General features: G+C 35.0%; 1 protein-coding gene across 2 annotated transcripts in view; it reads right to left on the bottom strand.

Annotated features, from left to right (window-relative positions):
- Positions 1–25919, bottom strand: part of JAK2 (Janus kinase 2) — a 153046-nt gene that overhangs the window by 53205 nt on the left and 73922 nt on the right. For both annotated transcript variants that reach the window (XM_024734235.1, XM_024734236.1), the window contains exons 4-5: positions 12750–12873; positions 4546–4663 (exon numbers count right to left, since the gene is read on the bottom strand). In XM_024734235.1, the coding sequence (XP_024590003.1) occupies positions 4546–4663; positions 12750–12873 (242 nt within the window). The remainder of the gene's footprint in view (positions 1–4545; positions 4664–12749; positions 12874–25919) is intronic.

Below are 25919 nucleotides of genomic sequence, written 5' to 3'. Positions count from 1 at the left end.
GGAGGGAGACACAAGAGGGAAGAGATATGGGAACATATGTATATGTATAACTGATTCACTTTGTTATAAAGCAGAAACTAACACAGCATTGTAAAGCAATTATACTCCAATAAAGATGTTAAAAAAAAAAAAAGTATGAGATGTCATAGTACTAATATTAGGGTAAAGTAGATCAATGAATAGTTTGAAAACTTGCCTTATTAATGGAGCTTAACTAGCATTCCATCAAAATAAACCAGATCTGCAGAATAGATGAAATAATATAATTCTAAAAGCAGTATAAAGTCATAACTTCATAGTACACTATTCTCAGAGGCCTGTCTCTTTTCTTTTTTTTTTTTTTAAATGCGGTACACGGGCCTCTCACCGCCGTGGCCTCTCCTGTTGCAGAGCTCAGGCTCCGGACGCACAGGCTCAGCGGCCATGGCTCACGGGCCCAGCCGCTCCGCGGCACGTGGGATCCTCCCGGACCGGGGCACGAACCCATGTCCCCTGCATCGGCAGGCAGACTCCCAACCACTGAGCCACCAGGGAAGCCCTCTCTCTTTTCTTAATGACTACTGAAACAAAGGAAGCTGTAAAAAGTTGGTTGGTTTTCAAATGGTTTTTGACAAGAGCAACAAGACCATTCAACAGAGAAAGGATAGTCTTTTCAACAAATGGTGCTGAAAAAACTGGATATCCACATGCAAAACAATGAAGATGGACCCTTACCTTACACCGTACAAAAATTACCTCAAAACATAAAACTGTCATTATATGCAGGTGACATGACACTAGATGCAGAAAACCCTGAAGACTCCACACAAAAACTACTAGAACTGATAAACGAATTCAGCAAGGTAGCAGAATAAAAAATTAATGTACAGAATGGTTGCATTTCTTTACACTAAAAATGAAATATCAGAAAAGGAACGTTAAAAAAACCCTTTTAAAACCACATCCAAAAAAATAAAATAATTAGGAATAAAGCTGATCAAGGAGGTGAAAGACTTATATGCTGAAAACTATAAAACATTAATAAAGGAAACTGAAGATGATTCAAAGAAATACAAAGATATCCCATGCTCTTGGATTGGAAGAATTAATATTGTTAAAATGGCCATACTACCCAAAGAAATCTACAGATTTAATGCAATCCCTTCAAATTACCCATGACAATTTTCACAGAACTAGAACTAATAATCCTAATTTTTATATTTTAGTTTTGGCTGTGCCATGCAGCCTGCAGGATTCTTAGTTCCTGACCAGGGATTGAACCTGGGCCCCAGCAGTGAAAGTGCCAAGTCCTAACCACTAGACCACCAGGGAATTCCCAAATAATCCTAAAATTTGTATGAAACCATAAAAGACCCAGAATTGCCAGAGCAATCCTGAGGAAAAAGAGCAAAGCAGGAGGCATAACCCTCCCAGACTTCAGACAATATTAAAAGCTACAGTAATCAAAACAGTGTGGTACTGGTACAAAAACAGACATATGGATCAGTGGAACAGAATATAGAGCCCAGAAGTAAACCCACACACCTACAGTCAATTAATCTTCAACAAAGGAGACAAGAACATACAATGGAAAAAAGTCTCTTCAGCAAGTGGTGTTGGGAAAGTTGGACTGCTGCATGTAAATCAATGAAATTAGAAGACACCCTCACTGTATACACAAATAAACTCAAAATGGCTTAAAGACTTAAATATAAGACATGATACCAGAAAACTCCTAGAAGAGAACATAGGCAAAACATTCTCTGACATAAATCATACCAATGGTCTGTTTACCAAGGCAATAGAAATAAAAGCAAAACCGAACAACTGGGACCTAGTCCAAACTTACAAGCTTTTACATAGCAAAGGAAACCATAACACAATGAAAAGACAATCTACAGAATGGGAGAAAATACCTGCAAATGATGTGACAAACAAGGGCTTAATTTCCAAAATATACAAATAGCTCATACAATTCAATAACAACAAAACAAATAACCTAATTGAAAAATGGGCAGAAGATATAAATAGACATTTCTCCAAAGAAGACATACAGATAGCCAACAGGCACAGGAACAGATGTTCCACATCATTAATTGTGAGAGAAATGCAAATCGAAACTACGAGATACCACCTCACACTTGTCAGAATATCTATCATTAAAAAGTCTACGAATAACAAATGCTGGAGAGGATGTGGAGAAAAGGGAACCCTCCTACACTATTGGAGGGAATGTAAGTTGGTGCAGCCACTATGGAGAACAGTATGGAGGCACCTCAAAACTAAAAACAGAGTTGCCATATGATCCAGCAATCCCAATCCTTGCATATATCTGGAAAAAACTATAATTCAAAAAGATACATGCAGGGCTTCCCTGATGGCGCAGTGGTTGAGAGTCCGCCTGCCGATGCAGGGCACACAGGTTCGTGCCCCGGTCCGGGAAGATCCCACATGCCGTGGAGCGACTGGGCCCGTGAGCCATGGCCGCTGAGCCTGCACGTCCAGAGCCTGTGCTCCGCAACAGGAGAGGCCACAACAGTGAGAGGCCTGCATACCGCAAAAACAAACAAACAAACAAACAAACAAACAAAACAACAAAAAAAAAACCCACAACGAGATACCACTTCACACCTATCAGAATGGCCATCATCAGAAAAGCAGAAAGTCAATGTTGGTGAGGATGTGGAATGCTGTGTGCTGCTGGTAATAATGTAAAACGGTGCTGCTGCTATGGAAAACAGTATGGCAGTTCCTCAAAAAAATTAAAAATACAACTACCATATCATCTAGTAATCCCACTTCTGGATAGATATCCAAAAGAATTGAAAGTAAGAGCTCAGAGAGATATCTGTACACCCATGTTCGTTGCAGTATTATTCATAAGAGCCAAAAGGTAGAAGCAACCCAACTATCCAACAAGAGATGAATGGGTAAACAAAATGTGGTACATACAATAGAATATTATTCAGCCTTAAAAAGGAAGGAGATTCTGACACATGCTACAACATGGTTGAATCCTGAAGACATTATGGTAAGAGAAATAAGCCAGTCGCAAAAGAGTAAATACTGTATAATTCCACTTATATGAGCTACCTGGAATAAGCAAATTCATAGAGACAGAAAGTAGAAAGGTGGCTGCCAGGGGTCAGGAGGAGAGGGGAATGAGGAGTTATTTTTAATGGGTATAAAGTTTCAATTTAGGAAGATGAAAAATGTTCTGGAGATGGATGGTGGTAATGGGTGCAGAACAATATGAAGGTACTGGGCTTCCCTGGTGGCGCAGTGGCTGAGAGTCCGCCTGCCGATGCGGGGGACACGGGTTCGTGCCCCAGTCCGGGAAGATCCCATATGCCGTGGAGCAGCTGGGCCCATGAGCCATGGCCGCTGAGCCTGCGCATCCGGAGCCTGTGCTCCACAACGGGAGAGGCCACAACAGTGAGAGGCACGCGTACCGAAATAAAAAGAAAAAAAAAAAATGAAGGTACTGAATTAATGCCACTGATTTAACCACTTAAAAATGGTTAAAATAGGGCTTCCCTGGTGGCGCAGTGGTTGAGAGTCTGCCTGCCGATGCAGGGGACACGGGTTCGTGCCCCGGTCCGGGAAGATCCCACATGCCGCGGAGCGGCTGGGCCCGTGAGCCATGGCCACTGAGCCTGCGCGTCCGGAGCCTGTGCTCCGCAATGGGAGAGGCCACAACAGTGAGAGGCCCGTGTACCGCAAAAAAAAAAAATGGTTAAAATAGTAAATTTTATTAAGTATATTTTACCCCCTCACACACAAAAAAGTTGGTTGCTCTCATATTGCAAAAGAGAAATATTTTTCAATTTGTTGCTCACAAACTGAACTAGCACTACTACACATGTTAGAAATGTGAGCTATGAGGATCTGTGAGGTTATTTCCCATGATATTAGCAGATCTGATTTAGAACTCCTTGATCTGATACCTTGGGGATATCAAGAATGTATCTTTACACAAAAGCACTAATCAAGGCAATAGATAAAAGCATTTAAAAATGTTCAAAAACACCACAAAAATTTAACAATATAAATTTAACAATATTAATAAACAACTGGAACATAGTTCTCAGACTAAGTATCAACAACCAGCCACCCTCCTATGAGGGGCTATACAAACTACTGTAGTTCACTTTTTATGCAATTACTTACTTTCTTCACATTTTACAATCCACTAATTAAGTCTGAATTTGTTTAGGAATTAAAAAAATTTTTTCTCTAAAGAAATTTCACTGTCCTATATTCCAGCCACTTAGGTCTACATGAATCATGTTGTAAAACTCAGTCTAAACTTGTGAAATCCTTAAAATGATCTAAAGCACTAAAATAAAAAGAAAATTCAAAAGGGGCAATTCTAGGAATCTTTATAAGATAGATTCTATTATCCATAAACCATGGGATTAAAAATTAGTGATAAAAGACTCAATTTTGTTACCTTTCTGCACCTGCTATGCAGACAGAACATCAATTTTCCCATATGTGAATATTTTTCTGATTAAGAGATACATTTACATGGCCAGATATTTATCATTTAACACATGTACATACCTGAGCAAAAAGGTAAGACATGACAAAGTCATCAAGAAGAGGAGCTTCAGCACCTCGAGATATTCCATGCCTATAGGTTCTGTTGCTGCCATTACAATACCAGTAAGGAAAGTAAAATCTACAAGACAATTAAAACAATCAGTCAGCCTTCAACAGTTCTAATATAAACATACTGTATATATATAACCACTTCCGATCTACCAAAAGGTATTATCCCATAATCAGAAAACACAACTAACAGTGTTAAATACAAAGTGAGGACAAAAGGAAATATGGGTAAAGCCATGGTAATAATACAGCCAGAAAATACAAGAAACATAAGTTTAAAATCCATATTCTGCCTTCTTCCATGAACAGAACATAGAAGCAAATAATAGAAAATAGAGAAATGTAGAAATAAAACATTAACAAAAAAAATTTTAGTATGGACACCAGGGGGGAAAGCAGGGGGGTGGAAGTGGTGGGATGAATTGGGAGATTGGGAATGACATATATACACTAATATGTATAAAATAGATAATTAATAAGAAACTGCTATATTAAAAAAAATAATAAAATTCAAAAAAAAATTTTTAATGTAATTCTAGGAACATCAGTAGAGGAATCTGAAAATGCTAATTTGGTGTGAAAACAAATAATTGCTTCTTCTTTAAAGAAACAGAGATTACATAAAAAAGAATGAAATAATGCCATTTGCAGCTACACAGACAGACCTAGAGATTATCATATTAAGCAAAGCCAGTCAGAAAGAGAAAGACAAATACCATATGATATCACTTATCTGTGGAATCTAAAATATGACACAAATGAACTTATCTGTGAAACAGAAACAGACTCACAGACATAGAGAACAGACTTGTGGTCACCAAAGGGGAAGGGGAGTGGGGGAGGGTTGGATTGTGAGTTTGGGGTTAGCAGATGCAAACTATTATATATAGAATGAATAAACAAGGTCCTACTATATAGCACAGGGATATTCAATATCCTGTAATAAGCTATAATGGAAAAGAATATGAAAAAGGAATATATATAAATATGTATAACTGAATCACTTTACTGTACACAAGAAACTAACACGACATTATAAATCGACTATACTTCAGTTTAAAAAAATGGAGGTTACAAACTTGTCCTTCAGAGAAACAAAAAAATTCTATATTGCTTTTTTAATTTACAGCTCTACTGAGATATAATTCACATAAAGTTCACTCATTTAAAGTATACAATTCAATGTTTTTAGTATATTCAAAGCACTGTACAGACATCACCACAACCTAACTTTAGAACATCTTTATCTTCCATAAAAGAAATTCCCTACCCAAGCCACCCTTATCTACTCCTCAGCCCTAAGTTACCACTAGTCTACCTCTATAAATTTGTCTATTCTGGATATTTTATATAAATGCAATCATATAATATGTGGCTTTTTCTACCTTCTTTCACTTAGCATAATGTTTTCAAGGATCATCCACATTTATAGCAGTATCAGTACTTCATTTCTTTTTATTGCCCAATTAAATTCCCATTGTATGGATATACCACATTTTGCTTAACCATTCATGACTTCATGGCCATTTGGTTTGTTTCCATCTTTTTGCTATTGTGTATAATGTTGCTATGAATAATCATATACAAGTTTTCTTTCCTGTGGAAGTATGTTTTCATTTCTCTTGCATATATACCTAGGGTGGCACTGCTGAATCATATGATAATTCTATGTTTATCTTTTAAAGGAGTAGCCAAACTGTCTTTCAAAGCAGCGCTATTTTATACTTCTAACAATGTATGAGTGTCCCAATAGGTCACATCCTTGCCAACACTTGGGTGGAGAGTTTAGCTAAGTTACTCTATGGTGCTGCTGACTCAGCATTCATTTTGTTTCGTCAAGAGTCCTGTAGTGACCTTAAACTGACATTAGCTCCCACACAAACGCATGCCCTAGAGAACAACTTGCAGAGTCACAAGCAAACATAAGTTCCTTATACGACTTCCCCAACAGCCTCTGTGATCAACAGTCATCCCTGCCTCCCAGTGTCTAGTCCTATGCACCTCTTCAATAAGATCCCTGGTTGGCTTACCAAAACCCAACTCTTTTGAATTGACCAGTCTGGCCTTAGTCCAGGAACCTCAAGGCACTCTACACTTAAACCCTAATAAAGGCACGTGCTCCAGGTCCTGACTCTCTCTATCTGCACTGTGCCTTGACCTCTCCATGTGACCCCTTAAGGCATGTGGGTACTTCCTCAAGAACCTGTGAGTAATAAACTTTTTTCTACTTCAATTCCTCTTGTAGTCTGTTGTTGAAATGTGGCTCACCATCTGGCACCCTATGTTCCACTTAATAAGAGGTAATTTGACAATTTTTTTTTAATCTTTTGGCCACATCGCGCAGCACGTGGGATCTTAGTTCCACAACCAGGGATTGAACCCGTGGCCCCTGCATTGGCAACATGGAGTCTTAACCACTGGACCACCAGGGAAGTCCCTAATTTGACAAATTTATAACAATGTGTTATCGTCCATCTTTTTAATGCTTGCCATCCTAGTGGGTAAAATGGTATCCCATTGTGGTTTTGATTTACATTTCTCTAATGAATAAAGATGTTGAGTATCTTTTCACATGCTTATTTATCAGTTGTATGTTTTGTTTAGAGAAAGGGCTATTCAAAATTTTGCCCCTATTTTAATTGTGTTAGTTGTCACTGTACTGAACTGTAAGAGTTCTTTATATATTCTGGATATAAGACATCTGTCAGATATATAATTTACAAACATTTTCTTCCATTCTATAGGTTGTCTTTTCACATTCTTGTCAGTATCCTTTGATGCACAAACATATACTTTGATGAATCCCAATTAACCTATTTTTCTTTTGTTGCTTAGGTTTTTGGTGCCATATTGAAATCACTGCATAATTTAAGTATGCACAAACATATACTTTGATGCACAAACATATACTTTGATGAATCCCAATTAACCTATTTTTCTTTTGTTGCTTAGGTTTTTGGTGCCATATTGAAATCACTGCCTAATTTAAGTACACAAACACATGATCCTGTTTTCTCCTAAGAATTTATAGTTTTAGCTCTTAGATTTAGGTCTATGATCCATTTTAAGTTACCTTTTTGTAAACAGTGTGAGTTGCCTAAATTCATTACTTTACATGTGGATATTCAGTTGTCCCGGCACCATTTGTTGAAAAGACTATTCTTTCCCCATGAATTGTCTTGGCACCCTTGTCTAAAGTCTATTACCATAGTATGAAAGATTATTTTTGGACTTTCAATTTTACTCCATTAATCTATTATCTAACCTTAAGTCAGCACCACACTGTCTTGATTACTGTGGTTGTGGATGAAGTTTTGAAATAAATGTAAATCTTCTAACTTTGTTCTTTTTCAAGACTGTTTGGGCTATTCCAAGTCCCTTTGATTTTTTATGAATTTTATGACAAATTTTTCAATTTCTGCAATAAAGATAGCTGGAATTTCAGTGGAGATTGCATTGAATATACAGATTAATTATGGGAACATTGCCATCTTAACAATATTAAGTCTTCCTATATTATCTTTCCATTTATTTAGGTGTTTCTCTAATTTCTTTCAATAATATTTTATATTTCTCAGTACACAAACTGTGCACTTCTTTTGTCAGGTTTATACCTAAGTATTCTTTTATGCAATGGTAAATGGAATTTTCTTAATTTCACATTTCTTCTCTAATTGCTAGCATATAGAAATACAACTGATTTTGTATTTCTATCCTGTAACTGGGCTGAGCTCATTTATTAGTTCTAATAGTTTCTTAATTCCTTAGGATTTTTCATATACTAGATCATATCATCTGTGAACAGAGTTTTACCACTTCTTTTCCAATATAGATGCCCTGTATTTCTTTCTCTTGCCTATTTTCCCTGGCTAGAATCTATGGTACAGTGTTAAACAGAAGTGGTGAGAGCAGATATTTGTGTCTTGTTCCTGATCTTTGGAAGAAAGCATTCAGCCTTTCACTATCAAGCATAAGGTTAGCTTTGGGTTTTTCACAGATGCCCTTTATCAGACTAAGTTCCCTTCCATCCTTATTATGTTTAATATTTTGATCAAGATAGAATGTTGGATTTTATCAAATGTTTATCTCTGTCTCTATTAAGATGATAATAAGATTTGATGCTTTATTCTACTAATATGGTACATTATATTGATTGATTGATTTTCATATGTTAAAGCAACCTTGTATTTCCTGGAGTAAAGTCCACCTGGTCAATATTTAATCCTTTTTATATATTGCTGAATTTTGTTTGCTAGTATTTTCTTGATGATTTTTACAACTATGTTTATAAGGGATATTTGTCTGTAGCTTTCTTTTCTTTTAGATGTCTGTCTGGATTTGGTATCAGGGTAATGGTGAACTCACAGAATGAATTAGGAAGTGTTCCCTCCTTTTCACTTTTTGTGAATAACTAGTATCAACTCTTCCTTAAAAGTTTAATAGAATTACCAGTAGAGCCACTTGGGCCTGGGCTTTCCTTTGTGGAAAAGTTTTTTGTTTGTTTTTTTTTGAGGTATGCGGGCCCCTCTCTGTTGTGGCCTCTCCCGTTGCGGAGCACAGGCTCCGGACGTGCAGGCTCAGCAGGCATGGCTCACGGGCCCAGCCGCTCCGCGGCATGTGGGATCCTCCCAGACCAGGGCACGAACCCGTGTCCCCTGCATTGGCAGGCGGACTCTCAACCACCAGGGAAGCCCAGGAAAGTTTTTTTAAATTACTAATTGAATTCCATTTCTTTACTTGCTAAGGTCTATTCAGACATTCTACTTCTTGCTTTGTCAGTTCTACAGTTTGTGTCTTTCTAAACATTTGTCCATTTCATCTGGTTATGTAGTTTGTTGGCATACAGTTGTTCCTTATAATCCTTTTTATTTCTGTAAGGTCACAGTAATGTTACCTCTTTTATTCCTGATTTTAATAATTTAAGCTTCTCTCTTTTTACCTTGGTCAGTCTAGCTAAAGGTTTACTGATATTGTTGATCTTTTCAAAGAACCAGCTTTTGGTTTCTTGATTTTCTCTGTTGTCCTCCTATTCTCTATTTCATTTATTTCTACTCTGATCTTTATTATTTCCTTCCTTCAACTTGATTTGAATTTAATTTACTCTTCTTTTTCTACTTTGTTAAAGTGGAATGTTAATAGCTTTGAGAACTTTTTTCTTTTTTAATATAGGCACTTATAGCTATGAATTTCCTTTAAGCATTGTTTTAGCTGCATACCATAAGTTTTGATATGATCTGTATTCATTTTCAGTCATATCAAAGTATTTTCCATTTTCCTTTGTGATTTCTTCTCTGACCCCTCAGTTATTTAGAAATGTGTTGTTAATTACCATGTATTTGTGAATTTTCCAGATCTCCTTCTGTTAATGATCCCTAATTTAATTCCACTGTGGTCAGAGAACATACTTTGTATGACTTCAATCTTTGTAAATTTATTGAGATTCATTTTGTGGACTAACATATGATCTATCCTGGAGAATATTCCATATGCACTTGAAAAGAATGTGTATTGTGCTGTGGTTGGGTGCAGTGTTCTATATATGTATGTCTAGCTGGTTTACAGTGTTGGTCAAGTCTTCTATTTCTTTGCTGATCTTCTGTCTAGTTGTTCTGTCCCTTACTGAAAGTGACGTATTGAAGTCTCCAACTATTATTGTTGAATTGTCTAGTTTTCCCTTTAATTCTTTCATTGCTGCTTCATTTATTTTGGAGCTCTGTAGTTGGATCCAACTTATAACAATTTTAAACAAATGTTATTATGTTTCCTAACAGATTAACTCCTTGATAATTATAAAATGTCCCTCCTCTGTCTCTAGCAACAATATATATCTTAAAGACAATTTTGTCTGATATTAATACAGCTACTCCAGCTCTCTTTCAGTTACTGAAAGCCTGTTTTATCTTTTTCAATCCTTTACTTTCAAGTTATTTGTGTTTTTGAATGCAAAGTGTGCCTCTTATAGACAGCATGTAATTTATGTTTTTTTTTAATTCAGTCCTCCAATCTCTGCCTTTTGACCTGAGTGTTTAATTCGTTTACATTTAAGGCAATTACTGTTAATAAAGTATTTATTATGTCTGTCATTTTGCTTCTATTAGGCTTTTTTTCGATTTTTTGTTCATATATTCCTCCATTATTGCTACAGATATTTTCTAGTGTATTACATACATTAAGTCTCTTGTTTTATCTTTTACTATATATTTTTGAGTTATTTTCATAGGAGTCTCCCAGAGGATTACAACAGACATTTTAACTTAAACAATCTAGTTCTTATTCATATCAACTTAATTTCAATAAAATACAGGAACTCTGTTCCATTCCCTTTATTCTATATTTGTCATAAAAGTAACATCTTTATACGTTATAAGCCCTCCAACACAGTTTTATAATTGTTGCTCTTTTATGTTGATTTTGAAATAACCCATAAATATGTAATAAAGGAAATGAAGAATAGCCTCTGAATAAAAGGCAGGTGGAATTTTTTTTTAATTATATAAAATCTCCTTTTGGGTAGTTTCTAGTTAGACTATCCTTGGAACTTTTGATTATAGGTAGCAATGGATATGTGCCCCCTTAGTTTAAAAATACAAGAAAGTCATGAATTTGATAAGGGACATATTTTTTAATTCTTAAGAAGAGGTCAGCAAACTATGGCTCACAGGCCCAACCTGGTCCACTACCAATTTTTATAAAGTTTTACTGGAACACAGTCATGGCCATTCATTTACTTACTGTCTATGGTTGCTTTCACACTATAATAATAGAGTTGAATAACTACAACAGAGACAGTATGGCCTGCAATGCCTGAAATATTTACTATCTGGCTTCGTATAGAAAAAGACTGCAGACCACTGCTCTACAAACATTTTAAAATAAAAAGATATACTACTTGCTGATTGCAGAAAGTACAGTAATTATAGAAAGTGATAAAGAAAATATTCTTAAGATACTGATATTTTGTGAAACATATGCATATTACCTGCTTCTTTAAATAACACAAATTGAAAAGTCTTAAAATCTGCATAACTCTTACATAACTTTGAATAGATTTAATCCTAGGTCCCTTATGTTTTTTGTTGTTATTAGTCATTATTTTAAGTGACCTCTTTCTGTTTGTTTGTGGTGTATGGAAATAGTTAATTTTTTAACATACTGATCACAAAAATCTAGCCTTCTGCTGAATGATTATTATTGATGCCTGTAGATTTGTTCATATTTTCTATGTTAACAATCATATCATCCCCAAATAATGACTTTTTGCTTTTTTGTTCTCAATTATGAAATATTTTATTTATTTTTCCTGTCTTACTATACTGGTTAGGAACTCCACCAAAATCCTACATACAAGCAGTGATCACGGCTATCGTTGTTTTCTATACATCTTGTTCCTGATTTTAAAGAGAATGCTTCTAACATTTTACCATTTAAGAATATTATTTGCCACATGTTTTTTGCAGATATCCTTTGTCATGGTAAGGATGCCTCTCTTAAGTCTTAGTTTATTACGGTCTCCTTTTTTCTTTTTAAAAACATGAATGAGTCCATTTTCTTTTTTACTATGCAACACTGACTCTGTATGGAATGGATCTATTTCATAAGTAAGAACCAGAAATCAAACTTATTTCTTTGTTTCATCCTTTTGAATGGAAAAGTACCTCTGGATTTCTCTAAATTGGTACTACATATTACCAAAGATTATCCAATAAAGTAACTTATAATTTGAGGTTGTAAATAATCACTGGCAAAATCTTATCTTTCCTTCACTTCAACTTAAAAAAAAAGTTATTAAAAAGAAAAAATGTGAGATTACATATTATTGAACAAAACATCAAATTTCCTGGGAAACTATCAATATTCCAAACATTTAGGATTTTGCTAGTAAAGGCCATTCTTGCCCTGTTCAAAATGTAACTATAATCTTAAGTGGTAAAGTAGCATCTCACCAGGACAGCTTTATTCTCAGAGCATTCTAGTTAAAGAACATGTATGAACACTTTCTCTAGTGGGGAAAGAGAGTCTTAATTGAAGAAGATTAGATGCTAATTGGTTCTGGTCTCTGATATTAAAGACCTTGCAATTTAAAAATATGGCTGATAATTTCTCCCACTTTGCCCTTTTACTATTAAGTTAATTAGTCACTTTACTGGAGAAAGTACCTGACTCTGTAGAGTACATTGTGCCTGGTTGATTCATCTATATGGAAGACGTGGTTGGGTGGATACCAGATCCTTTCTGTTTCATTCATTAAAGCAAACATACTATGATACACAGGTGTGACTCCTAGGAAAGAAGCAGAAAAAAAATTATTAGATAGTGAAGTACATTTACATAACATCTATAATCTGCAATGGGGCTGAAGCAACAACACTTAAAATCAGCACAAAATGCAGTAGCAGTCAAAATCTTCTCATTCAACACGACTTACAACTGAATTCTTAATTAAATATATTTTCCCCCTATATTTTAAAATTTGATTGCTACGATTCTTTCAAGCACATTATAAAATATATTTTATCTAGTTTTTTAGTTGTCCTGTACAGTAAGGTTGATACAAAGTTACGTGTGTTTTAAATAATCATGAGGGTACCAAATAACTAAAATATTTAGGAGTCATCAGATGCTTTAAAGAGAACAGTGAAACAGTTTTATTTTTAAATGTCAAGTTTTATACAATATACCAGTCATTATATCCTCTGCACTATTTAAACTTACAATGAAATACTTTAAACATCAACTTAAAATGCAAGAATTGTTTTCAAAGATATTTTAGGAGGTACATTAACAAAAGGCTGAAGGACAGTGGATTTTTAAAAAAACATACAGAACACCTAAGTCACACAATTAAATAACGCATATTATTTCCAAGCACATACAGAACATTCACACGTACATTCACCCAAATAAATATCAATCATATGGAGACTAAAAACAAGTCTCCAAAAATACCAGAGAATGATCATACATACCATGTTTTCTAATCACACTTCAATTAAATCAGAAATGAATACTAAGGAAAAATTTTTTAATCCTATATATTTGTAAACATAAGCCTCACAGAAAGTATGTTTACTCTACTGATGTTTTCATTCTTTTCCACTGTAGGCAAAATGACACCAACCTGATACACGGACAATGAAGATTTAAATTTTTTATTTAAGTTATTAACGTAACTGTCTACTCATAAATATGTAACAATTTCAACTAGTTATATATAAAAACATTATTCAGTAACAACTTTGAAACTGTATCCTTGCATCATTTTTGAATTTACAAATACTTCTAAATATCTCACAGGTCATAGGAGAAATTATAACAGAAATTAAAAAGCACTTATAATGAATGATGACCAATACCATGTATTAAATGATGGAATATAACTAAAGTGATACTCAAGAGGGAAAATTATAGCTTTAACCTGCTTATATTAGAAAATCACAGATAATGACCTAAATTATCTAACTCAATACCTTAGAAAACAACAGACTAATCCCAAAGACAGATGAAAGAAGGACATGATAGAGTAGAAGTTAACAGAGAATAAAGATTCAATAAAGAGAACCAACAAAATAAAATCTGATTATTTGTAATTACTAACAAAATAAATAAGCCTTTGTCCAGCTTGATCAAGAAAAAAAAACAAAAAAAAAAGGAGGCATAGATAAACATTAAGAATTTTTTAAAGTATAATTACAAGTATATGTTATAAAGACAAAAAGTGTTAGAATAAATTTTGGCAGTAAATTTGAAAATGTAGACAACTGGACAATTTTTGAAAATCTACATTACTTTAAAAAATGGATTCAAGAATTTTAAAACTTCAAAAGAAAAATAACTATTAAAGAAACAATCTAAGCACTTAAAAAGTTGAGGAGAGGGCTTCCCTGGTGGCGCAGTGGTTGGGAGTCTACCTGCCGATGCAGGGGACATGTCAAAAAAAAAAAAAAAAAAGCAGAAGACAGTGCTTATAGTCATGTTTAGTCACACTACCTTATTCCAAAATGGCAATTATATATTAATACTTATTTCATGTTTTTCTTACTAGTTCATGTTAATTGGACTGTCTTAGGAAGGAAGAAAAGGCAGTGATACTGTGTTTGAGATATACATTATATTGAATAGATTGGACCTCAAAGAAACCTCAAAGTCATTTTTAACTCCCTTTCTTTCCCCACACACCAAGTCCAAATTATTCTTATTTTTATTTATTAATAAAATAATATTAATTAGTTCAAATGTTTCTTGTTTTTCAAGCCATTACCAGAATTGTGATTCAATTCTGTATCATTCTAGACCAAGAATAGTCATCATTCCACTAATATTAAGAGTCCCTATTCTATAATATGCACAAGATAGGTATGGAAAATACAAAAATGAAAATAGTGCCTAACTCTAAGGATCTCACAGTGTAGTAGATGACACAGAGAAGCCATTAGAGAATTACAATTCAAGGAATTAAGTGCAATGACAGTAAAGACAACAAGAAAACACAAAAGTACAGAGAGGTGACAAAGGTTCTTCGCTTGACCAAATTTTAGTCAGGTTCCTCTGAACCGTCTCCCTAACAAGCCCCAACCATGTATTTCCTTGTAGAATCCAGTTTAAGCAGGAATCCTGCTTAAGTCCTTTTAGCAAGAATTCGCCACCTTTGATATCTGATCAAATTCTTCACCCCTACCATCCCCCAGGTGGTAGATGCTCACCTTGGCCTGCTCAGCAAGAATCCTCTGTTAGGTTGGTTCAGCCAAAAATATTCCCAGACTTTGATGTCTCCTCTAGTAATGTTCCATTCACCAATGCCCCCACCCTACTTGCTCCTTGGCTATAAATTCCCACTTGTTCAGACTGTATCTAGAATTAAGCCCACTCCTCTACTGGAGTAGCTTCCCCTACTACAATAGTTGTTTAAATAAAGTCCATCTTTACCACTTTAACTTTCGTTTGGCTCTGGTTTCCTTTAACAGAGGTAAAAAATTTATCAAGAGGTTCAAGAGGAGTAAAGATAAACAAGAGCTGAAGGAATTTGTCACCAGCAGATCTGCAATACCAGAAATATTAAAAGGAGTTCTTTAAACTGAAGGAAAATGATGACAGATGAAAGCATGGAACTGTAGGAAAAATGAAGAACATGGGAAAGGGTAAAGATAAAAGAACAATGACTATTTAAAGCAATAATAATATAAGTGCCCTGTGTGTTTATGATGTATACAAAAGTAAAATATACTATATCAATAGCACCAAATGTGAAAAGAAGGAGTTAAACTGTTATAAAGTTCTTGAACTGTTTGAAAAATAACATACTAATTTAAGACTGTAATAAGCCAAAAATGTACATTATAATATCTAGGGTAGCCACCAACAGAAAAATACCAAAACTAGTACAAAAAATCCAATAGAAGAGATGAAGTAAAGAAACAAAATATACTTGATCAACCTAAAAAACGTAGAAAAGGAAAACAAAATGAAGACAGATAAACAGAAAACAAACAAGATAATAAATTTAAACACAAATACATCAGTAGTTACTGACTATATTACATAAATGTAAATGAGCCAATTAAAATGCATACTCTATCAGTCTGGATTATAAAAAAAACCTTTGTGTTATTTACAAGAGATACTTTAAATGTGAGACACAGATAGGCTGAAGCTAAAAAGTAAGAAAATGATATACGACGCAAACACAAACCAAAACAAACGTGATGAGTCAACATTAGCATCAGATGAAATAAACTTTAGGAAGAAGCATTAGTTGTGATAAAAAGGAACACTTCACAGTGATAAGAGGGTCAGTTCAACAGGAAGACAATAATATTAAATGTGTGTACAACTAATAACATGGCTACAAAATACATGAAGCAAAAAAACATAGAACCAGAAGGAGAAACACATTCAAAATCTCTCAGAAACTGAGAAAAGACAAAAAAATAAAAATAAAAGGACATAAAATTTAAAAACTAACCAATTCAAATTTAGAGAACACTACACCTAGCAAGTGCAGAATACACACCATTTTTAAATGCATGTGAAATATTAAACAAGACAGTTGATAACCTAAGTAACAATGAAAGTCTCAAAAAATTTCAAAGGATTGAAATTATACAGAGTATACACTATGACCACAGAAAATTAAACAAACAAAAAAATCAGTAACAGATGGATAATTTTAAAATCCCCAAAAGGAATCAGAATCTAGATCTCCTATATTACCTAAAATGTCCAGTTTTTAACAAAAAGATTATGAGATATGCAAAGAAACAGGAAAGTGTAATCCTTGGGCAAGAAAAAAGGAAGGCAACAAACACTGCCTGTGAGAAGACCCAGATGTGAGATTTAACAAAATCTTCAAAGCAGTCATTATAAATATGATCAAAGAACTAGAATAAACCATGATTACAGAAGTAAAGGAAGAGTGACATCAGTGAAAATGGAATATCCCTATACAGCAACAAGAAAAACTGAGTAAAAACTGTCAGAATCAACTTCATGAGAACTCTGGAAAACAGTCAAAGATATGCAACAATCAAGCAATTGTTGAGTGAGGAAAAAGACAATTTTAAAATGGTAGGAAAAATTGGCAGCATTTCTACGTTCCTCTCTGCTCATGAAGGGCTTAGAGATGGCAGCTGGTATTCCCAATGTGAAACTCTGGTTCATGGCTCTGGAGTGAAGAGAGCCAACCTTAATCTCAAGGAACTGATTTTTGTCTCTTTTGACCTGACTGGAAACTGACAGAAGAATTGTTGCAAGAACATACCTATGTTTCACCAAATTTGGAACTTTCTCAGAGCAGAAAAGCAGCTTCATAGAGGTAATTCCTCCAAAATGTTGTAAGGCAAATGACCAATGTGCTGCCACCTGGGGCAAAAGTTCTAAAGTTGAGGCCAAAAACAGACATGCTGAAAGCTAAAGAGAAAATGATGGGGAGAAAGTTTCTTTGGGGAATTAAAGCATTGAAAACCACCTTTATATACTGGAGAAGAGGAAAGCCATATTGATGCCCGAGGAAGGACAGTTAAGAGAAGACCCTTAAAGCTTTCCCCTCAGGCTGATCTTCAGTCTCAGCACAAGCAGAAAGAAAAGGCTAAGGCAAAGTTGTACACAGACTGAATAAACACTGAAGAAATGATCAAACAGAGAGCCAATCTGCAAAGACTGGGAGAATTTTTGGTCCTCATTTCTTTTCTTTTGGTTCTTGGAATTCAAAGAAATCTCTGATAATAAAACCTGACCACAAGCTAAAGGAACAGAGACTTCAGAATTACACATGACAAAGAATACAGACTTTATAAATATAGTTTCAAAAAGTCAGTAAACAAACAACTGCCACCTAAAGCAAGCAACAAAAAACACAGAAGAGAGAAGACTCAAATTTCCAGTTACTACATTATAGATTTGAAAGATCCAACTTGTTGAATATTCAATCAAAAATTATGAAGCAAGCAAAGAAAGAGGAAAGAATTCCCATACACAGAAGAAATTAAGAGAAACTACCTTGAGGAACAGAGACGTAGGTTTTACTAGAAAATGACTTTAATTTGCTGCCTTCAACGTGCTCAAAAATGCTAAAGGAAACCATGGACAAAGAACTGAAGGAAACCAGGAGAAGGATGTAATCAACTAAGACATGAACAGTATAAAAAGAGAAAATCTGGAGCAAAAAACTACAATAACTGAAACTGAAAATTCACTAGAGGGGTTCAAAAGCATGTTTAAACAGAAGAATCAGCTAACTGATTCTGATTCAAGTCAATTGAAACTACCTACTTGGAAGAGCAGGGGGGAAAAAGAAAATAGAAAGGAAAAAAATGGAGAAAACTAACACACCTGTAGGATACCTTCAAGTGTATCAACATATACATTATGGGAGTTCCAGAGGGAGAGAAAGTAGAGAAAATGACAGAAAGAATATCTGAAGAAATAATGGCTCCAAACTCCCCAAGTTTGATGAGAACCACAAATCCCACAAATCTAAGAAGCTCAGTGAGTTCCAAGATGATAAATGCAACGTGATGCACACTGAGACACATTAAAATCAAACCACCGAAAGCCAAAGATAAAGAGAATCTGGAAAACAGCAAGAGACAAATGATTCATTACATACAAAGAATCCTCAATTAGGCAGTCTCAGTAAGACTCACAGCCAATTTCTCATCAGCAACCACTGAGGTCATGAGGAAACTGGATGATATAATTAAAGGGCTCAAAGAGAAAAATGTCAAACAAGACTTTTACATCTGGCAAAATAATCCTTTAAAGATGAAGCAGAAATGAAGACATTCTCAGATAAACAAAAGCTGAGTTTTTTTATTAGTTCACTGCTAATAGACCTGCCCCACAAGAAATGCTAAAAAGTATTCTTCAGGTGGAAATGATAACATATCAGACAGTAACTCAAAGTCATGAGAAAAAATTTTAAAACTGTTATGAAGATATCTATATATAAATACAAAAGCCAATATTACTGTATTTTTTAAGTGGTAATTCCTCTTTTAACCCTTAATGCTCTAATATAAAAATGCATAAACCAATAATTACAAAACTATGTTAACGGGCGTGTAATATATAAGGATGTAATTTGTAAAACAACAACAAAAAGGAGGTGGGACAGAGGTGTATGTAAGCAGTTTTTGCATACTATTGAAGCTAAGGTGGTATTAATTAAAAATAGATTATCATACTTCAAGAGATTAATTAAAATCCTTAGGGTGACCCCTAAGAAAATAACTAAAAAATACACAGAAAGGAAAATGAGAAAGGAATCAAAATGTTATAATAAAAAAATTAAACACAAAGGAAAGTAATAATGGAGGAACCAAGGAGTAAAAAACATCTGAGACATATAAAAGACAGAGCAAAATAACAGAAAGTAGCCTTCATTACCAGGAATTACTACAAACATAAATGAATAAAACTATCCAATTAAAGGCAGAAATTGGTAGAATGGGTTAAAAAATAGAAAATGACCCAACTATATGCTGTCCACCAGAGACTCATTTTAAATCTAAAGACATTTTAAGTTGAAAGGGAAAGCACAGAAAAAGATAACCCATGCAAAGAGCAGGCGAAAGAATGCTGGGATGGCTATACTAATATCAGGCAAAATTGATTTTAAGTCAAGAACTGTTAAAAAAGAAGAGCATTATGTATAGATGAAATTCTCAATCCTTCAAGAAGATACAGCAATTATAAACATATACATATCTAACAAATGAGCCCCAAAATATATGGACTAAAAATTGAAAACTGAAAGGAGAAACAGACAGTTCAACAATAACAGTTGGAGAGTTCAATACCCCATTCCTAATAAAGGACAGAAAAACTATACAGAAATAGAGGATTTATATTACTATAAATCAACTAGATGTAACAGACATATTCAGAACACGACCACAAAATAGCAAGACATACATTTTTTTCTCAAATGTACATGGAATATTTTCCAGGGTAGGCCATATGTTAAGTCACAAAAAAAATCTCAACACATTTAAAAAGAATTAAATCATCCAAAATATCTTCTCTGATAACAATGGAATGAAAGTAGAAATCATAACAGAAGGAAAACTGGAAAATTCACAAATATGTGGAAATTAAGTAACACACCCTGAAGAAACCATGGATCAAAGAAATTGAAAAAAGCACTGAGACGACTGAAAACAAAAACACAACATATCAAAACTTCTGGGATGCAGCAAAACCAGAATCATAGAGGGAAAATTATAGCTGTAAACATCTATATTAAAAAAGAATTGGGGGGACCTTCAAGATGGTGGAGGAGTAATACGTGAGATCACCTTCCTACCCACAAGTACATCAAACATACAACTACATGTGGAACAACTCCTACAGAACACCTACTGAAGGCTGGCAGAAGACCTCAGAGTTCCCAAAATGATCTTGGTGCCCCAGCCTGGTGTCAGGCCTGAGCCTCTGACGTGGAAGAGCTGAGTTCAGGACATAGGACCACCAGAGACATCCCAGCCTCAAGTAATATCAATTGGCAAGAGCTCTCCCAGAGATCTCTGTCCCAATGCTAAGACCCAGCTCCACCCAACAACCAGCAAGCTCCAGTGCTCAATGTCCCATGCCAAACAACTAGCAAGACAGGAACACAACCCCACCCATTAGCAGAGAGGCTGCCTAAAATCATAATAAGTTCACAGACACACCAAAACACACCACCAGATACACCTCTGCCCACCAGAAAGACTAGGTCCAGCCCCACCCACCAGAACACAGGTACCAGTCCCGTCACCAGGAAGCCTACACAAGCCACTGAACAAACCTTAACCACTGGGGGCAGACACCAAAAACAACGGGAACTATGAACATGCAGCCTGCGAAAAGGAGACCCCAAACACAGTAAGTTAAGCAAAATGAGAAGACAGAAGTATGCAGCAGATGAAGCAGAAAGGTAAAAACCCACCAGACCAAACAAATGAGGTAATAAGCACTCTACCTCAAAAAGAATTCAGAGTAATGATAGTAAAGATGATCCAAAATCTTGGAAATAGAATGGAGAAAATACAAGAAACGTTTAACAAGGACCTAGAAAAACTAAAGAGAAAACAGAGAATGATGAACAGCACAATAAATGAAATTAAAAATTCTCTAGAAGGAATCAACAGCAGAATAACTGAGGCAGAAGAATGGATAAGTAACCTGGAAGATAAAATAGTGGAAATAACTAATGCAGAGCAGAATAAAGAAAAAAGAATGAAAATAATTGAGCACAGTCTCAGAGACTTCTGGGATGACATTAAACACACCAACATTTGACTTATAGGGGTCCCAGAAGAAGAGAAAAAGAAAGGGACTGAGAAAATATTTGAAGAGATTATAGTTGAAAACTTCCCTAATATGGGAAAGGCAATAGTTAATCAAGTCCAGGAAGCACAGAGAGACCCATACAGGATAAATGCCAAGGAGAAACACGCCAAGACACATATTAATCAAACTATCAAAAATTAAATACAAAGAAAAAATATTAAAAGCAGTAAGGGAAAAACAACAAATAACATACAAGGGAATCCCACTAAGGTTAACAGCTGATCTTTCAGCAGAAACCCTGCAAGCCTAAAGGGAATGGCAGAACATATTTAAAGTGATGAAAGGGAAAAACCTACAACCAAGATTACTCTAACCAGCAAGAATCTCATTCAGATTTGACGGAGAAATAAAAACCTTTACAGACAGGCAAAAGCTAAGAGAATCCAGCACCACCAAACCAGCTTTACAACAAATGCTAAAGGAACTTCTCTAGGCAAGAAACACAAGACAAGGAAAAAACCTACAAAAATGAACCCAAAACAATTAAGAAAATGGGAATAGGAACATACATATTGATAATTACCTTAAATGTAAATGGACTAAATGCTCCCATCAAAAGACACAGATTGGCTGAATGGATACAAAAACAAGACACATATATATGCTGTCTACAAGAGACCCACTTCACACCTAGAGACACATACAGACAAAGTAAGGGGATGGAAAAAGATATCGCATGGAAATGGAAACCAAAAGAAAGCTGGAGTAGCAATTCTCATATCAGACAAAATAGACTTTAAAATAAAGACTATTAGAAGAGACAAAGAAGGACACTACAGAATGATCAAGGGGGCAATCCAAGAAGAAGATATAACAATTGTAAATATTTATGCACCCAACATAGGAGCACCTCAATACATAAGGCAAATGCTAACAGCCATAAAAGGGGAAATGCACAGTAACACATTCATAGTAGGGGACTTAACACCCTACTTTCACCAATGGACAGAGCATCCAAAATGTAAACAAGGAAACACAAGCTTTAAATGACACATTAAACAAGATGGACTTCATATTTAGAGGACAACATTCCATCCAGAAACAACAGAATACACTTTTTTCTCAAGTGCTCATGGAACATTCTCCAGGATAGATCATATCTTGGGTCACAAGTCAAGCCTTGGTAAATTTAAGAAAATTGAAATCATATCAAGTATCTTTTCTGACCACAACACTATGAAACTAGATATTAACTACAGGAAAAAAAACTGTACAAAATACAAACACATGGAGGCCAAATAATACACTACTAAAAAACCAAGAGATCACTGAAGAAATCAAAGAGGAAATTAAAAAATACCTGGAAACAAATGACAATGAAAACATGACGACCCAAAATCTATGGGATGCAGCAAAAGCAGTTCTAAGAGGGAAGTTTATAGCAATACAATCCTCCCTCAAGAAAGAAGAAAAATCTCAAATAAACAACCTAACCTTACACCTAAAGCAATTAGAGAAAAAGAACTAAAAAACCCCAAAGTTAGCAGAAGGAATGAAATCATAAAGATCAGATCAGAAATAAATGGAAAATAAATGAACAAAACAATAGCAAAGATCAATAAAACTAAAAACTTGTTCTCTGAGAAGATAAACAAAATTTATAAACCATTACCCAGACTCATCAAGAAAAAAAGGGAGAAGACTCAAATCAACAGAATCAGAAATGAAGAAGTAACATCTGACACTGCAGAAATACAAAGAAGCATAGGGACTACTACAAGCAAATATATGCCAATAAAATGAACAACTTGGAACAAATGGACAAATGCTAAGAAAAGCACAACATTCTGAGACTGAACCAGGAGAAAATACAAAATATAACAGACTGATCACAAGCACTGAAATTGAAACTGTGATTAAAAATCTTCCAACAAACAAAAGCTCAGGACCAGATGGCTTCACATGTGGGTGAATTCTATCAAACATTTAGAGAAGAGCTTACACCTATCCTTCTCAAACTCTTCCAAAATATAGCAGAAGGAACACTCTCAAACTCATTCTATGAGGCCATCATCACCCTGAAACCAAAACCAGACAAAGATGTCACAAAAAAGCAAACTACAGGCCAATATCACTGATGAACATAGATGCAAAAATCCTCAACAAAATACTAGCAAACAGAATCCAAGAACACATTAAAAGGATCATACACCATGATCAAGTGGGGTTTATCCTAAATTCTTCAATATACACAAATCAATCAATGTGGTACACCATATTAAAAAACTGAAGGATAAAAACCACATGATAATCTCAATAGATGCAGAAAAAGCTTTCAGTAAAATTCAGCACCCATTTATGATAAAAACTCTCCAGACAGTAGGCATAGAGGGAACTTCCCTCAACATAATAAAGGCCATATATGACAAATCCACAGCCAACACTGTTCTCAATGGTGAAAAACTGAATCCATTTCCTCTAAAATCAGGAAGAAGATAAGGATGCCCACTCTCACCACTATTATTCAACATAGTTTTGGAAGTCTTAGCCACAGCCATCAGAGAAGAAAAAGATATAAAAGGAATCCAAATCAGAAAAGAAGTAAAGCTGTCACTGTTTGCAGATGACATGATACTATACATGATCCTAAAGATGATACCAGAAAACTACTAGATCTAATGAATGAATTCGGTAAAGTCGCAGGATACAAAATTAACACACAGGGCTTCACTGGTGGCGCAGTGGTTGAGAGTCCACCTGCCGATGCAGGTGAAGAAGTAACATCTGACACTGCAGAAATACAAAGAAGCATAGGGACTACTACAAGCAAATATATGCCAATAAAATGAACAACTTGGAACAAATGGACAAATGCTAAGAAAAGCACAACATTCTGAGACTGAACCAGGAGAAAATACAAAATATAACAGACTGATCACAAGCACTGAAATTGAAACTGTGATTAAAAATCTTCCAACAAACAAAAGCTCAGGACCAGATGGCTTCACATGTGGGTGAATTCTATCAAACATTTAGAGAAGAGCTTACACCTATCCTTCTCAAACTCTTCCAAAATATAGCAGAAGGAACACTCTCAAACTCATTCTATGAGGCCATCATCACCTTGAAACCAAAACCAGACAAAGATGTCACAAAAAAGCAAACTACAGGCCAATATCACTGATGAACATAGATGCAAAAATCCTCAACAAAATACTAGCAAACAGAATCCAAGAACACATTAAAAGGATCATACACCATGATCAAGTGGGGTTTATCCTAAATTCTTCAATATACACAAATCAATCAATGTGGTACACCATATTAAAAAACTGAAGGATAAAAACCACATGATAATCTCAATAGATGCAGAAAAAGCTTTCAGTAAAATTCAGCACCCATTTATGATAAAAACTCTCCAGACAGTAGGCATAGAGGGAACTTCCCTCAACATAATAAAGGCCATATATGACAAATCCACAGCCAACACTGTTCTCAATGGTGAAAAACTGAATCCATTTCCTCTAAAATCAGGAAGAAGATAAGGATGTCCACTCTCACCACTATTATTCAACATAGTTTTGGAAGTCTTAGCCACAGCCATCAGAGAAGAAAAAGATATAAAAGGAATCCAAATCAGAAAAGAAGTAAAGCTGTCACTGTTTGCAGATGACATGATACTATAGAGGATCCTAAAGATGATACCAGAAAACTACTAGATCTAATGAATGAATTCGGTAAAGTCGCAGGATACAAAATTAACACACAGGGCTTCACTGGTGGCGCAGTGGTTGAGAGTCCACCTGCCGATGCAGGGGGCTCAACCAAAAAAAAAAAAAAAAAAAAAAACAACAACACACAGCAATCGGTTGCATTTTTATACACTAAAAACAAAAGGTCAGAAAGAGAAATTCAAGAAACAATTCCATCTACCACTGCATCAAAAACATTAAAATACCTATGAATAAACACACCTAAAGAGATGAAAGACCTGTACTCTGAAAAGTATTAAGATGGTGATGAAAGAAATTAAAGATGATACAAACAGACAGAGAGATATACCGTGTTCTTGGATTTGAGGAATCAACATTGTGAAAATAGCTAAACTATCCAAAGCAATCTACAGATTCAATGCAATCCTTATCAAATTACCAATGGCATTTGTCACAGAACTAGAACAAAAAATTTCACAATTTGTATGGAAACAAAAAAGACCCCCAATAGCCAAAACAATCTTGAGAAAGAAAAACAGAGCTCGAGGAATCAGGCACCTGGACTTCAGACTACACTACAAAGCTATAGTAATCAATACAGTACGGTACTGGCACAAAAACAGAAATATAGATCAATGGAACAGTATAGAAAGCCCAGAGATAAACCCACGCACATACGGTCACCTTATTTTTGATAAAGGAGCTAAGAATATACAATGGAAGAAAGAAAGCCTCTTCAATAAGTGGTGCTGGGAAAACTGGACAGCTACATGTAAAAGAATGAAATTAGAACACTCCCTAACACCATACACAAAAATAAACTCAAAATGAATTAGAGACATAAAT

The sequence above is a fragment of the Neophocaena asiaeorientalis genome, unplaced genomic scaffold, assembly GCF_003031525.2.
Source record: "Neophocaena asiaeorientalis asiaeorientalis breed wild unplaced genomic scaffold, Neophocaena_asiaeorientalis_V1.1 scaffold256, whole genome shotgun sequence".
NCBI classification, from domain to species: domain Eukaryota; kingdom Metazoa; phylum Chordata; class Mammalia; order Artiodactyla; family Phocoenidae; genus Neophocaena; species Neophocaena asiaeorientalis.
This window is presented reverse-complemented; position numbering and strand designations above follow the sequence as displayed.